Source organism: Micromesistius poutassou (genome assembly GCF_964030765.1).
Source record: "Micromesistius poutassou genome assembly, chromosome: 15".
In the NCBI taxonomy this organism is placed as follows: Eukaryota; Metazoa; Chordata; class Actinopteri; order Gadiformes; family Gadidae; genus Micromesistius; species Micromesistius poutassou.
Genome location: NC_140285.1, coordinates 6,730,243 through 6,742,946, shown reverse-complemented (window position 1 = coordinate 6,742,946; position 12,704 = coordinate 6,730,243). Strand labels below are relative to the sequence as shown.

General features: G+C 45.1%; 1 protein-coding gene across 7 annotated transcripts in view; it reads left to right on the top strand.

The window, feature by feature from the left end:
- The window catches only part of scn8aa (sodium channel, voltage gated, type VIII, alpha subunit a), a gene marked incomplete at both ends in the record, with an annotated part of 39,760 nt that extends 29,618 nt beyond the window's left edge, over positions 1 to 10,142 (top strand). For all 7 annotated transcript variants that reach the window (XM_084479107.1, XM_084479104.1, XM_084479108.1 and 4 more), the window contains 7 exons: positions 3,145 to 3,267; positions 7,163 to 7,447; positions 7,894 to 7,947; positions 8,064 to 8,201; positions 8,284 to 8,388; positions 8,572 to 8,842; positions 8,983 to 10,142. In XM_084479107.1, coding sequence (XP_084335233.1) covers positions 3,145 to 3,267; positions 7,163 to 7,447; positions 7,894 to 7,947; positions 8,064 to 8,201; positions 8,284 to 8,388; positions 8,572 to 8,842; positions 8,983 to 10,142 — 2,136 coding nt within the window. The remainder of the gene's footprint in view (positions 1 to 3,144; positions 3,268 to 7,162; positions 7,448 to 7,893; positions 7,948 to 8,063; positions 8,202 to 8,283; positions 8,389 to 8,571; positions 8,843 to 8,982) is intronic.
- Between the last annotated feature and the right edge of the window lie 2,562 nt (positions 10,143 to 12,704).

Here is a 12,704-nt window from a genome sequence, read left to right as displayed (position 1 = left end):
AGGGCACCATCATTCAACCAGCGTTTTCCCTCTTTGTCTGATTGTTTTCCCGCTCATACTCCTTGTTTATTTGTATATTTATGTTTAATTGAATTATTTTTTCTTTTTTCGTGATCTTCATAACAAAATGTTGTTCTGTGATCTATATGGCAACATATGACCACGTGTGTTGCCATATACATCTAAAATATGCAAATGACAAACTATTGTATATGTCATTATTTTGAATAGTTATATAAACTCTTGTTTTGGCTAGAGTAATCAAACCATTTCACTTGACTGATCAATTCTTGTTGTTGAAAACACATGTCATAATGTAAAAAAGTAATCATGACAAAGCTATCGTAAACAACTACCACAGTATTTCTAACTATGATGTGAGAACTACCGTCCTTCATTCATTCCTTTCTTTTTGTCATTCAGATTACCGCATTGTTTTGGTTTGTGTTCTTTTTGTTGTTGTTTACTTTAATCTTTGATTTAGTTCTGTTTCTGTTTGGGTGTTTGTGGCGCCGCCGTCATGGGATCACAGCCCCAGATGTCATTGACCTTGCAGAGCTCTGTGAGCCGGACCATGAGGCCACTGAGGCCCCTACCACACTGTTGGCCCAGAGGGGGGTCCAGAGGGGGGCCCCGGGGGCCAGGCTCCCCCAATGGGTGGGCAATCTCCAAAGGGTCAGGCTAAAGGTGACAATTACCTTCACCCCTCACCCCACCCCATACCCCAAATACTGTGGCTGAAGGCAAAATCCTTATTTTACTGTCTCCCTGTCGTGCTGGTCAACCACCTTGCCCTCCATCCTCCAAGTGTTATACAGAGAGAAACATCTCTATCTAACGCACAGGAGTTCATGGATAGCTTACAACAAGACCGAGTCAACCGTCAAATCCATGTACATATACTTTTTATAAAGCCGGTCCCACACGAGGTTCGAAACGTTTGACTCCACAATTGGACCATTGAAAATAAGGCTTTTGTTGTCGTTGCTGACACTGTGATGCTGGTCAAAATGAAGATTTTGCCTGTTTCTCCCTCTGTGACTATGGTAAGCTTTGAATGTTGTGTATCCATTGCGGTGAGACCAGTAAGTGTCAGTGGCTGGTTACAAGTGCTTTTACATGTGTTTTACTGTTTTAATTATTCCTTATACTGAGGACCCGATGCTCCCCCTTCCACAGTACAGACAGGTTCACAGGTATAGTGAAAATATGGAACAAGAACGATTTAATCTAGATGCAAGGTGGTGATTCATTAACTGTGGATGGTGAGTCATCTTCACTCCAATCTGGGCCATTTCAGCTGCATCTTTAATGAGTAGAGCCAAGCCAAGGGAGCAGAAAAGAGCAGAAAACAAAACAAAGTGCAATACATGCCAGGTGATGTCAATGACCAGTGATCTCATTAACCTAGTTTAACATCATTGTTAGCTTGTTAGCATAGCCACTCCTCAATATTAGCATGCTAAATTCGCTTATGTTTGTCGCTGCTAACCTTTTCATGATTCAAACCCCAAAAGGATTATATGGATAATACGTTTAACTTGTTTTTCTAACACACAATTTGGGATTATTTAGCACCTTTTGAGATCAGACCAGGTTGTAGTCCACAGTACTATAATTTTAGAGTCAAACTTTAGTCGGAGGAGCCATCCAAAAGCTAGCTTGGCAAACCTTGTCATTTCTACAACCCTGTTGTTCGAATCAGAGCTGAAACAGGGCTTTACTTACACTTTAACGCTCCATTCTTACGGCCGACTCTAAATGGATAGCAGGCCACAATCCAGCCTCTCCATCCATCTCCGTGGTGGCTAACAGCCGTCTCCTGCTTATCTGACATGGCTCCATTACCGCCAGTGAGTCAGAGACAGACCTTGACTGGGTGAGTCACTCCCATGGTGAGCCATGGTGGGGGACGCTGAGTGCCGCCGATCGATCACACCCCAGCCCTCTTACTTTGAACCTCTTTGTCAACTGTGAAGCAGTAATAATGTAACTCACAGCTAGAAAGTCCCACAATATACAAAAACAAACTAGGCCCAGTGCTCTTCCTAATTTGAACATTGTTGTTTACCAGCCTTGGCCGGCATAAAACACTCCTCATACTCATGGCTGTCGTAAGTGCTGGGGGTGGCACCGGTTCCTTCAAAATGGAGTGCTCTTGTTACTGTTTACTGTGTGTGTACTGTACAACTGTGTGTGACCTGTCCTTGACTTCAGTGCTATTCCATCCTTCCACTGGAGTTGTGTCCTTATAAGTTGTTGGTTTATCCTATCCTCCCCCCCTGTTTATGAATACCTTTAAATGATTTTGTTTTGTTACCGTGGCCTCCTCCGCTTGATTCCGACTGCTGTGTGATTTTATAATGTGTCAAACAAACATGAAAAACAAAAAGGTCAAATGAAGCATGTGTTCATGTTTACCTGTATTCTTTCTCTTAGGTTCCATTAGTTTGTCTGTCTTAAATTGTTTGGGATTTAATGCCTCAAGCCGAGGGCCACACGGAGAGACAGAGTTTGAGGGGCAAGGGTAAGGCTCTCAAGTCTGTTGGGTTTTTATCAACTTCTCCAGGGTAACATCTCTCCTCCAACCCCTCCCACAACTCCTCCTCCTCCCAAGCTCCGCCAGTCCCCTTGGTCTGTTTTATGTACTAAAATACAAGTAGCAAACTTCTCTGATTCCTAATTTATCATCTGTTTGTGTTTTATCTCTCTATCTATCTATCCCTTGTTCTCTTTCTCTCTCTCTTTCTCTCCCTCTCAACCACCAAGTTTCTTTGCAGGTATCAAAGGACTTTTCACGTCTCGTCTGTCACTAATTAACAGACAAACACCCCCCATCTCCGACTGCTAACACAAACAAGAAAATCCCTGACGCACCTAAAACCTATACTAAACACTGACCTTTTTCCTCAATGTATATCCATGTATAAATGCAATATTATACATGGGTATGCATAGATATGTGTGTGTGTGTGTGTGTGTGTGTGTGTGTGTGTGTGTGTGTGTAGGCCTACGTGTGTGCTTGTGTATGGGCAGCCAGTCACTGCCCATGCCAGGGGGCCCACCGTCTCTTCCCTAGTGAATAATATTCTCTTATCCTCTAACGGCTTGGAACCTCTTTTGCTTCTCTCTGTTTTTGTATAGGTGTCTATAGTCAGCCTTGTAGCTAATGCGCTGGGCTACTCCGATCTAGGGCCCATTAAATCACTCAGGACACTAAGGGCCTTGAGACCCCTCAGAGCCTTGTCACGTTTTGAAGGGATGAGGGTAAGATCCAAACCTAAGCAGCTGAACCTTCCGCATGCCCATCCTACAGTTTAAAGCATGCTAGAACTGATCTATGTAGAAAACCAAGCAGAACCAAATACAAAGTCGCCCACATCATTGTTGGGGTGGGGGCGGGGATTTGGAAGAGAAAAGAAACAAGAACGGAAAATTCCAGAGACAGGAAGTCATCTTTTCATACCAGATCATGTGCCCATGCCTCTCGACATTTGTAAAAGAGAACAAAAAAACGTCATGATGCAGCTGTGATATTGAATAATGCCATTTTTGTCGCCAGCCACTCTTATCAATTGAGAAATGAGAAAAAATAATTGACAGATAATCAACCCATGATACACAAAGCTGCCTCATCACATAATAAGAGTCAACATTTGTTTTCTATATAAAGTTTTATTTTAGTTTAATTGGCATAAGTTAGTTACTGCAACATGGTTTTATGCTAAGAAAGTCAGACTCGCATGTCATGGAGCATTTAAACAAGTTCCGGTCAGTTCTGTACAGCTGCTTTTAAATGAGAGCCCCACCTCCCCCTCCACATGCCCCCTGCTCCCCCATCTCTCTCCCTCCTCACACCATCTTCCAATGCCTCTAGCACAGAGAACAACCAGCAGGTACCACGGAACCACAGTGCACAACACCGCTCACCAGTCCCACCAAAACTCTGCAGAATCAACATCTAGCATGTATCCACGGCAGCGACTGTCAGGTTGATGATTGATCCTCAGTGTGACTGGTGACGTGGAGCGATTGTGTCTGGTTGTTCTCACCTGTAGTCTCTCTCTCTCTCTCTCTCTCGCTCTCTCTCCTCCCATCTCATATTGTTTAACCCCACCCATCCACCCACCCATCCATCCACACCACACACACCTCCAACCCTCCAACACTTTCCCTCATACCCTCTCTCTCTCTCTCTCTCTCTCTCTCTCTCTCTCTCTCTCTCTCTCTCTCTCTCTCTCTCTCTCTCTCTCTTCTCCCCCCAATGCCTCCACTACTCAATCCATCCTGACTCTGCCGAGCGAGAGAGTGTCTAGGGTGTATCTGCTTCTGACAGAAACCACACAATACATATTGCTGTGGGTCTGGTTTGGGAGGAACTTATTTGCTAAGCTTCTGCTAAAGGACCAGTGTTTGGGCCTGTGACACCCCGACTGAGCGACTGACTCGGGGTCGTATTCATAAGAGCAGGTTGTTTGGTGTAATTCCAGAGTTGAACAAACTGAACTCATTATTTGAGCATCGAGAACACTGTCCAAGCAGACGGGCACAGCGCTATAAAAACGATGTACTGTTCTTGGCTCAAAAGCAGAAGCTTAGGAAATATAATAGGCTGCCATTTCACACAGTAGGCTGGCCTTCCTGGTCTCATGTCATAACACCCTGCGGCGCGCACAGCCAGTCCCGGCTCCCTGCTGCCTTCCACTCCCACGGGAAGCTGGGAGGCAACAATGGGCTGGTGGGGCTCTGCTGTCCTGACCCCACGGTGGCTCATATGTTAGCTAGTGCCGCGGCATTTAGGGAAGCACCAATGTTGTGTTTCCTTTTGTAAAATGACGTCCCAAAAATGACCAGCATGTGAAGAATGTTGAGTCAAACGCTGTAACATCCTTTAGATTCAGTGGTTCACTGTCTATTTAAAACCCCATTCAGAGTTAAATCTGACTAATATTCACGGCTAAAAAGGCAATAAAATTGACATACTTACATTGCCGATATGATCAAGGATCATTCTGACACAAACCCCATCTTGCGGCAGTGGATAGCGTTTACCTTCAGCCTTTATCGTTACGTTAAACACATCTGAAATGATGCCGTGATTACGAAGCATAAGAAGTACTTGACTGGTCAAAAAAACAAAGTCATCTTTGGGGATGTCCGTTATTGTACATCTAATGGTATGGCATGTGGTATAGCAGGTGAAGGTGGCCCAGTAATTCAAGTTTCAAGAAATTTGAATCTTGTCGTACCATTTTAGTAACAGCAATGTTCATCGATTTAACTAGCCATTCGGTTTGAACCGATGATGAAAGATAATGGAACAAAACATAAATAAATAATTAAGGAAATGCTTGAATAGAGTGAGGAAATGTAATAACGTTTCTACTTGCGTTGTATGGCATGATTATACACTGAGGCCCATGTAACTCAATGACAGTGATAGGGGATAACTAGCTGGTAATTTTATGCTCAGTTCTGCTTCCTTTTAATGTACCTTTCAGGAAATGGTCTGTACAACAGACGTTCATCCGTTAAATATTTGAGATATTTCCAATGCTCTGTTGTCTTTTCAACGTTACACAAATACACAAGAACTTAAAGACCGTAATACTGGGCAACATTGTCTTGTCGAATTTTAATCAATTCCAACACTTATATAAGCCGCACAGATGTGCCATTGATGGCGTATCAAACTCAACCATTAGCTATTTATATACTTCTCTCCTCTGATTTCCCTATCTACCTATTTACAAGCAGTTATTGGGGTTGCACAATGCAATGATGCACGCATGTAATATCTGATTGCCGATGCCTATTAAGCACTTGTTAAAGCCATCTTCCCTCTTTTCTACGAATGCAAATCCAAATTTGAATGCATCCTTTAGATAAGAAACCTATTGTCTTACAGCAATCAGCAAGTCATTCTCTCAGCCTTCACTGATTAAATATCCTGCACAGTACAGCACAGAATAACACAACAGTTAACTACCATTAAGTATATTCTGCTGCACCATTTGAAAAAAAAAGTTTAGTTTTGTAGTAGTTTCCCATAGTCAGAATCCAAAGTCTTACTTTCCGGACAATTTCATCCTAGCTATAACCCCTGCCCCACCCTGATTACAGTTCCTTTTAATATCCCTGACACAGCAGTCCCTATGTTCTAATGCCTACATGCCATGCTCACTACAGCGTTTCCGTTAGGATGAGCTACTCCTTGAGAGCCTTGCTGTGTACGAGCTGAGAGAATCCTGTGCAGAGCACCCTCCGGACCATTGTTTGTAGTGTGCATGAAAAGAGGAGGGAAAATGGCTCCACAAGGTAGTCTGCAGCAGCAGAACAGACATGCATGCTCAGCTGCCTGGCCTGTGAGCTGCTGGCCCAGCCTTCATTACCCCGGTGCTGAGCGGTCCCACCAGAGCTGACCAGCACCGGGATAGCTAAGGTCTAGGGGGCTGGATCATCATAGCCGTGTGGGGTGATGTATCCGGATGTAGTCTGTTGTTTTGATTTGGTTTTATTTTGGGGGTGATTGTATTGGGATTAGTGTAATCGTTAATTTATCGGCTAGAGGGGCCGGGTAAATGGACACTGCATACTGCTATGGATATACTTAAACAAACAACAGTTAAACAAGGCCCTTTAAATGTTAATGTAAATAAAGTGTGTGTGTGTGTGTGTGTGAGAGTATGTCGAAAAGAGTGTGAAAGAAAACCCCGGCTCATCCGCATACACCCTGTGTGCGTGTGCCTGCGTGTCTGAGTGTGTGTGTGTACGTGAGCATGTATGCTAATGCGTGAGTATTCCCGTGGCCATCCAGCCACATGCTTAATCAGATCAAAGAGCGTCTTAGAGTCACATCAGTGCTGCTCTAATTAGAACGGGACCGATGAAGATCTTCTCTCTTCTCAGCCTCCATGCCCGGCTATGTACACGGCGTACTGGTGCAGAGCAGAGTCTACCAGCTCAATACGGCCTCACAGAGTCTCAATCGACTTATGAAGTGTCAGACCCTAGACTAACACAGCAGCGCTCAGCGGGATACCCTAGCAGTATGCAGTGGTGCTTTTGTTTAGAGTAGGGGTGTTGGGTTGGTGATGTCCCAGTTGGGTGTTCATGCTCTCATACACTGTCTGTCTCATTCTCCCCCCCTGGTCTGGTCTAGGTGGTAGTCAACGCGCTGGTGGGAGCCATCCCCTCCATTATGAATGTGTTGCTGGTGTGCCTCATCTTTTGGCTGATTTTCAGTATCATGGGGGTCAACCTCTTCGCCGGGAAGTATTACTACTGCTTCAACCAGACGTCCGAGGAGATGTTCTCCAGCAAAGTGGTCAACAACAAGACTGAGTGCTTCGCCCTCATCAATGACAACTACACAGAGGTCAGGTGGAAGAATGTCAAGATCAACTTTGACAATGTGGGCGCAGGCTACCTGGCCCTGCTGCAAGTGGTGAGTATCCTCTCTCTCGCTCTCACTCTCGCTCTCACTCTCTCTCTCTTTTCTGTTTCTTTTCACTTTCTCTTTCTTCTCTGTCTACTTCAGATTCTTCCTACATCCCATTTTTCAGGCCAGGCCATTTTGTTGTTTTGCTTGTTTTTGTTTTCTGTGCTTCACTAATGTTGAACTTTTCCTATTGGTTTGGATTTAGAAGATTGTATTGCTGTGTTTTTCTGTGTATGTGATACATATTTCTGCTTTGTCTGCACTATTTGTCTACATCTCCTTTTATCCATTCACAAGCTTCAATACAGGATGCATACCGGTATTTTTTGGTTTGAGTTAAATTATTTTCTTTTAAACCATTTTGCTTTTCTATTTTTCATGAATTGTGATATTGTTTGGTATTTTTGGACTTGTGTGCATGCATCTACTAATGCAAATTTCTGTTTTTTAAGGCCACATTCAAAGGATGGATGGACATTATGTACGCAGCGGTGGATTCAAGACAGGTATGCGCCTTTTTGTCGTGGAGTCGTGAAACCGCGTTGATTTATTAAGTTTGAAGTGTTGTTATTCTATCCAAGTCTTTAGATGAACAGTATCCATCACAACGCTTCTCTTTCAGGTGGAAAGCCAGCCCATCTATGAAGACAACATCTACATGTACATCTACTTTGTCATCTTCATCATCTTCGGCTCCTTCTTCACCCTCAATCTCTTCATTGGTGTGATCATTGACAACTTCAATCAACAGAAGAAAAAGATAAGCTACTTTCTGACCCATTCTCAGTTTAGTTAGAGCTATTTATCAGATTGTAACCAAGTTTGTTTGTGTGACCCTTTACTTTGGAGGTCAGGATATCTTCATGACAGAGGAACAGAAGAAGTACTACAACGCTATGAAAAAGCTGGGATCGAAAAAGCCACAAAAACCCATTCCTCGACCGCAGGTACATTATCCCTTGAGTCGGTTATTGATTTAGCCACTCCTTGCTTTTAGTGGTAGCAATGCTCTACAACAAGGTACTCATGGACCATTAAAAAGGCTTGTTCACATTGGTCAAACTGACCAGCACAAGCCCTTCGGTGGATCGTAACATGCAGACTTGTGTCTTGTGTTTCCCCCCTCTCAGAACAAGATCCAGGGCATGGTGTTTGACTTTGTGACACAGCAGGTGTTCGACATCTCCATCATGATCCTCATCTGCCTTAACATGGTCACCATGATGGTGGAGACGGACGACCAATCGGACGAAACAGAGTTAGTCCTGTACTGGGTCAACTTTATCTTCATCGTGGTCTTCACCACAGAGTTTGTGCTGAAGCTCTTTGCCCTGCGCCATTACTACTTCACCAATGGCTGGAACATCTTCGACGTAGTGGTGGTCATCCTGTCTATTGTTGGTAAGTATTGACGGGGAAGGAGGCAGTGGCTCTGAGCCTTCTGAAACGTGGACATGAACATGAGACACTTTAAATGTGTAAGAGATTTACTTGGAGTGCTTTTTACCCCTTTCTCATCCATCCCTCTCTGCCTCCCTTAGGTATGTTCCTGGCGGAGATCATTGAGAAGTACTTTGTATCGCCAACTCTGTTCAGGGTCATCAGGTTGGCTCGAATCGGCCGCATCCTCCGTCTAATCAAAGGAGCCAAGGGAATTCGAACTTTACTTTTCGCCCTGATGATGTCATTGCCCGCCCTGTTCAACATCGGCCTCCTGCTCTTCCTGGTCATGTTCATCTTCTCCATCTTTGGCATGTCTAACTTTGGCTACGTGAAACACGGGGCCGGCATAGACGACCTATACAACTTTGAGACGTTCGGCAACAGCATGATCTGCCTGTTCATGATCACCACCTCGGCGGGTTGGGACGGCCTGCTGCTGCCCATCCTCAACTACCCCCCGGACTGCGACCCCACCCTAGAGAACCCGGGCACCACAGTGAAGGGCGACTGCGGCAACCCCTCAGTGGGCATCTTCTTCTTTGTCATGTACATCATCATCTCCTTCCTGATCGTGGTCAACATGTACATCGCCATCATCCTGGAGAACTTCAGCGTGGCCACGGAGGAGAGTGCCGACCCACTCAGCGAGGACGACTTCGAGACCTTCTACGAGATCTGGGAGAAGTTCGACCCCACCGCCTCGCAGTTCATCACCTTTGCCAAGCTGGGGGACTTTGCGGACGCTCTTGAGCACCCGCTGCGCGTGCCGAAGCCCAACACCATCGAGCTGATCGCCATGGACCTGCCCATGGTGAGCGGCGACCGCATCCACTGCCTGGACATCCTGTTCGCCTTCACCAAGCGTGTGCTCGGGGACAGTGGGGAGCTGGACATGCTGCGGCAGCAGATGGAGGAGCGCTTTGTGGCAGCCAACCCGTCCAAGGTGTCCTATGAGCCAATCACCACCACCATGCGGCGGAGGCAGGAGGACGTGTCGGCCAGGATCATCCAGAACGCCTTCCGCGTGCACCTCATCCGGCGGGGCATCATCTTCAAGAGATTCCCCTTCGCCATCAACAGGCTGGAGAATGGAGGGAACAACCAGGAGAAGAAGGAGAGCACCCCCTCCACGGCCTCGCTGCCATCCTACGACAGCGTGACCAAACCCGACAAGGAGAAGCAGGAGGAGAACGAGGACAAGGCGGGGCGGAAGGAGAAGAACAAAAACCAAAAAGACGAGCGGGAATCCAAGTGTTAGGGTTCACTGGCTGCCCTGAATCCTAAAAACAGAGGAACAGATGAAATTCTGAGCCCAAACCCCATGAAGATTGAAAAAAGAATTAATTTGCAATTAAAGATCAATAAATGAAAAAAAAACACACAAAAAATGTTTACAGACTTGCAGACACTGACGCAAATTCCCACGTCAGTGGCAAACGAACCAAACCCAATCCGTTTACCATGGAACTCTGCTGTATAGGGACCATGAAATGAGGAACAAACGCAACAGATAAGGACTTTAAGTGTGCCAGCCAATGGCACACTCTCAAACACTCAAACACTCAAACACACAAACGCACACAGACACACACACACTTCTTTGGGGACCAACTACCAAGGGACAGAAATCTCTGCTACATCCCTGCCACCACCACGTGTGGAGTCCCACTCCCCTTCCCCCCAGCAGCTAAGATCTGCCATTATGGAATCTGTTCCGGAAGATTCCATAAGAACTGTGTTAACAGTCTGCGTTCCTTTCACTAAGTTTACGTCCTTGTCAATGAAGAGTGAAAAAGAAAATGGTGGAAGAAAGTGATACCGAAAGGAACCACAGGGGAAAGTAGTGGGAGAGCCAGAGCAAGTTAACCAACCATCACCTTTTTGGTTTGTTTGTGCTGAGGCTCCTGGCATCTTTACATTATTTCAGCAGCAAAAAAAAAAAATTTCATTCAGCCCATGTCACAAGTCTTTCCATCCCCTCTTTGTTATACTGACATTGAAGAAGACATTTTCTACATGGGCTTTCACACTGAGCGGGTAGGGGGGTCATCGACGATTTTTGACTTTGGCTTGAAGAGGATTTGTTGGAACAGAGTAGCAGATAACTAGTTATTGTACTCGTTCAATGCCTCAAAATGACTTGCATGAAGGCATGTTTTGATCAGGAATCATGCATGAGTAATCATAGTCCGCAAGACACTTAATATTCCCAGACTACTGCCGTGGCTTTGCGGATACGTTTGAGACGGACACTGACTGGGAAGTAGCAATGGCCGATAGTGATGATGGATTATATGAAGTTTATATAAGAACATAAGTATATAGAGATAGAATATTGGGAGGTGAGAGAGAAAGAGGTTTGAGGTGTGATCAGGATGGCTAACAGACGTAAGGAAGCACGAATACAAAGTTGTTACATTTCTTTTTTTGCTGCTCTTTATTTCTGACATTAAATGCGTTTAGAAAGCATTAGGGGCTGCATATCTTCACTTCACTTTGTACAGAGTTTTGGGTGGCGATCTAAGCTGATCCATACTAAATCCAGGTTTTACTTAACTTTACTTTACTTCTCTGCATTCAAAAGTCATTTGCTTGACTTGTTACTATGGCAATAAGCTGGTGATGTCAAAGGCAATGCCTCATGCCAACCCATGTTTGGCATTAGTGAGGGTATGCTGTGTCTGTGTTGATTAGTGTGGTAACCCTCTGATGGTTTCTAGACAGGAAAAGGATTATGTTAGAGAAGCGAGGGGTTTGTGTGTGTGTGTGTCTGTGTGTGTGTGTGTGTGTGTGTGTGTGTGTGTGTGTGTGTGTGTGTGTGTGTGTGTGTGAGTGCAGACACACATGGGGGTTGAGGGGGTTATTAAAAAAAAGAATCTCTAGGTAGATACAGAAAGCATATGTTACTAAACTCTTTCTTGAAACTTCCTGTTTTTGGTGTCAGTTCACTGTTTGGCTTTGAGTCACATGTTAACAAGACACTGAGTAAGAAATTAAATAGTTTGATGGTGTCCCTTCTCTGACGTTTGGATTACTTAGCAGAGAGAGAGAGAGATCCCAAGGAAAGCCCTTGTTATGATTGGATGGTTTGGTAGACAGATGAGTGAAGGGACGGCGTGTTTTGTCACCACTAGAGCAGAGAAAACCCTGATTGATATGTGCGGTATCACTTTGAGGTAAACAGAGCATCAATATTTCAGCACCAAGGGTCGATAAGGAGGATGGAGAGCCCCGCGGCCCCAGTGTTCCAGACTGCCAAGTGAACAGAGAGCAAGGAGGACAGGCTCAGGGGCCCGAGTCAGGAAGCGGCTCGGCCTGAGTAAGTGCTGAAAGTCCCATGTGTGTCAGTGTATCATTGTGCTATTGTGGGACCTCTTTAACACTGTGTGTGGTGTTGGACCCAGGCTCGCACCATTTTATTTTCTTCTCCTTTACTTTGGTTTATTTTTTTTTAACTCCATGCACTCGCTGACTTTCTCAACCGTCATCGCTCACTTCTGTTTCGAATCTGCACTCAACGTCAGGTGAGGAGAACTCCAGGGGTCAACGGCAGCAGTGCTCAATGTTGACGCAGCTATCGTCAAAAGTACCACTCGCGACTCTTTTTCATATAAAGGAAAAAAAACACAGAAAAACACAAAGCCGAGTGGTGTCCAGTCATAGGTGATACTCAACTGCCTCCTTATAAGGTGTATACCTAGCCAACGTTTTGTCTTTTTTTGACTCTTTTTGGTTTGGGTGGGTTTTTTTCTACACAGGAGTGATGGTCCTATTACAAACGGCTGAACTGGACATAAAAGTCCTAGACAGCCAAAGTCGC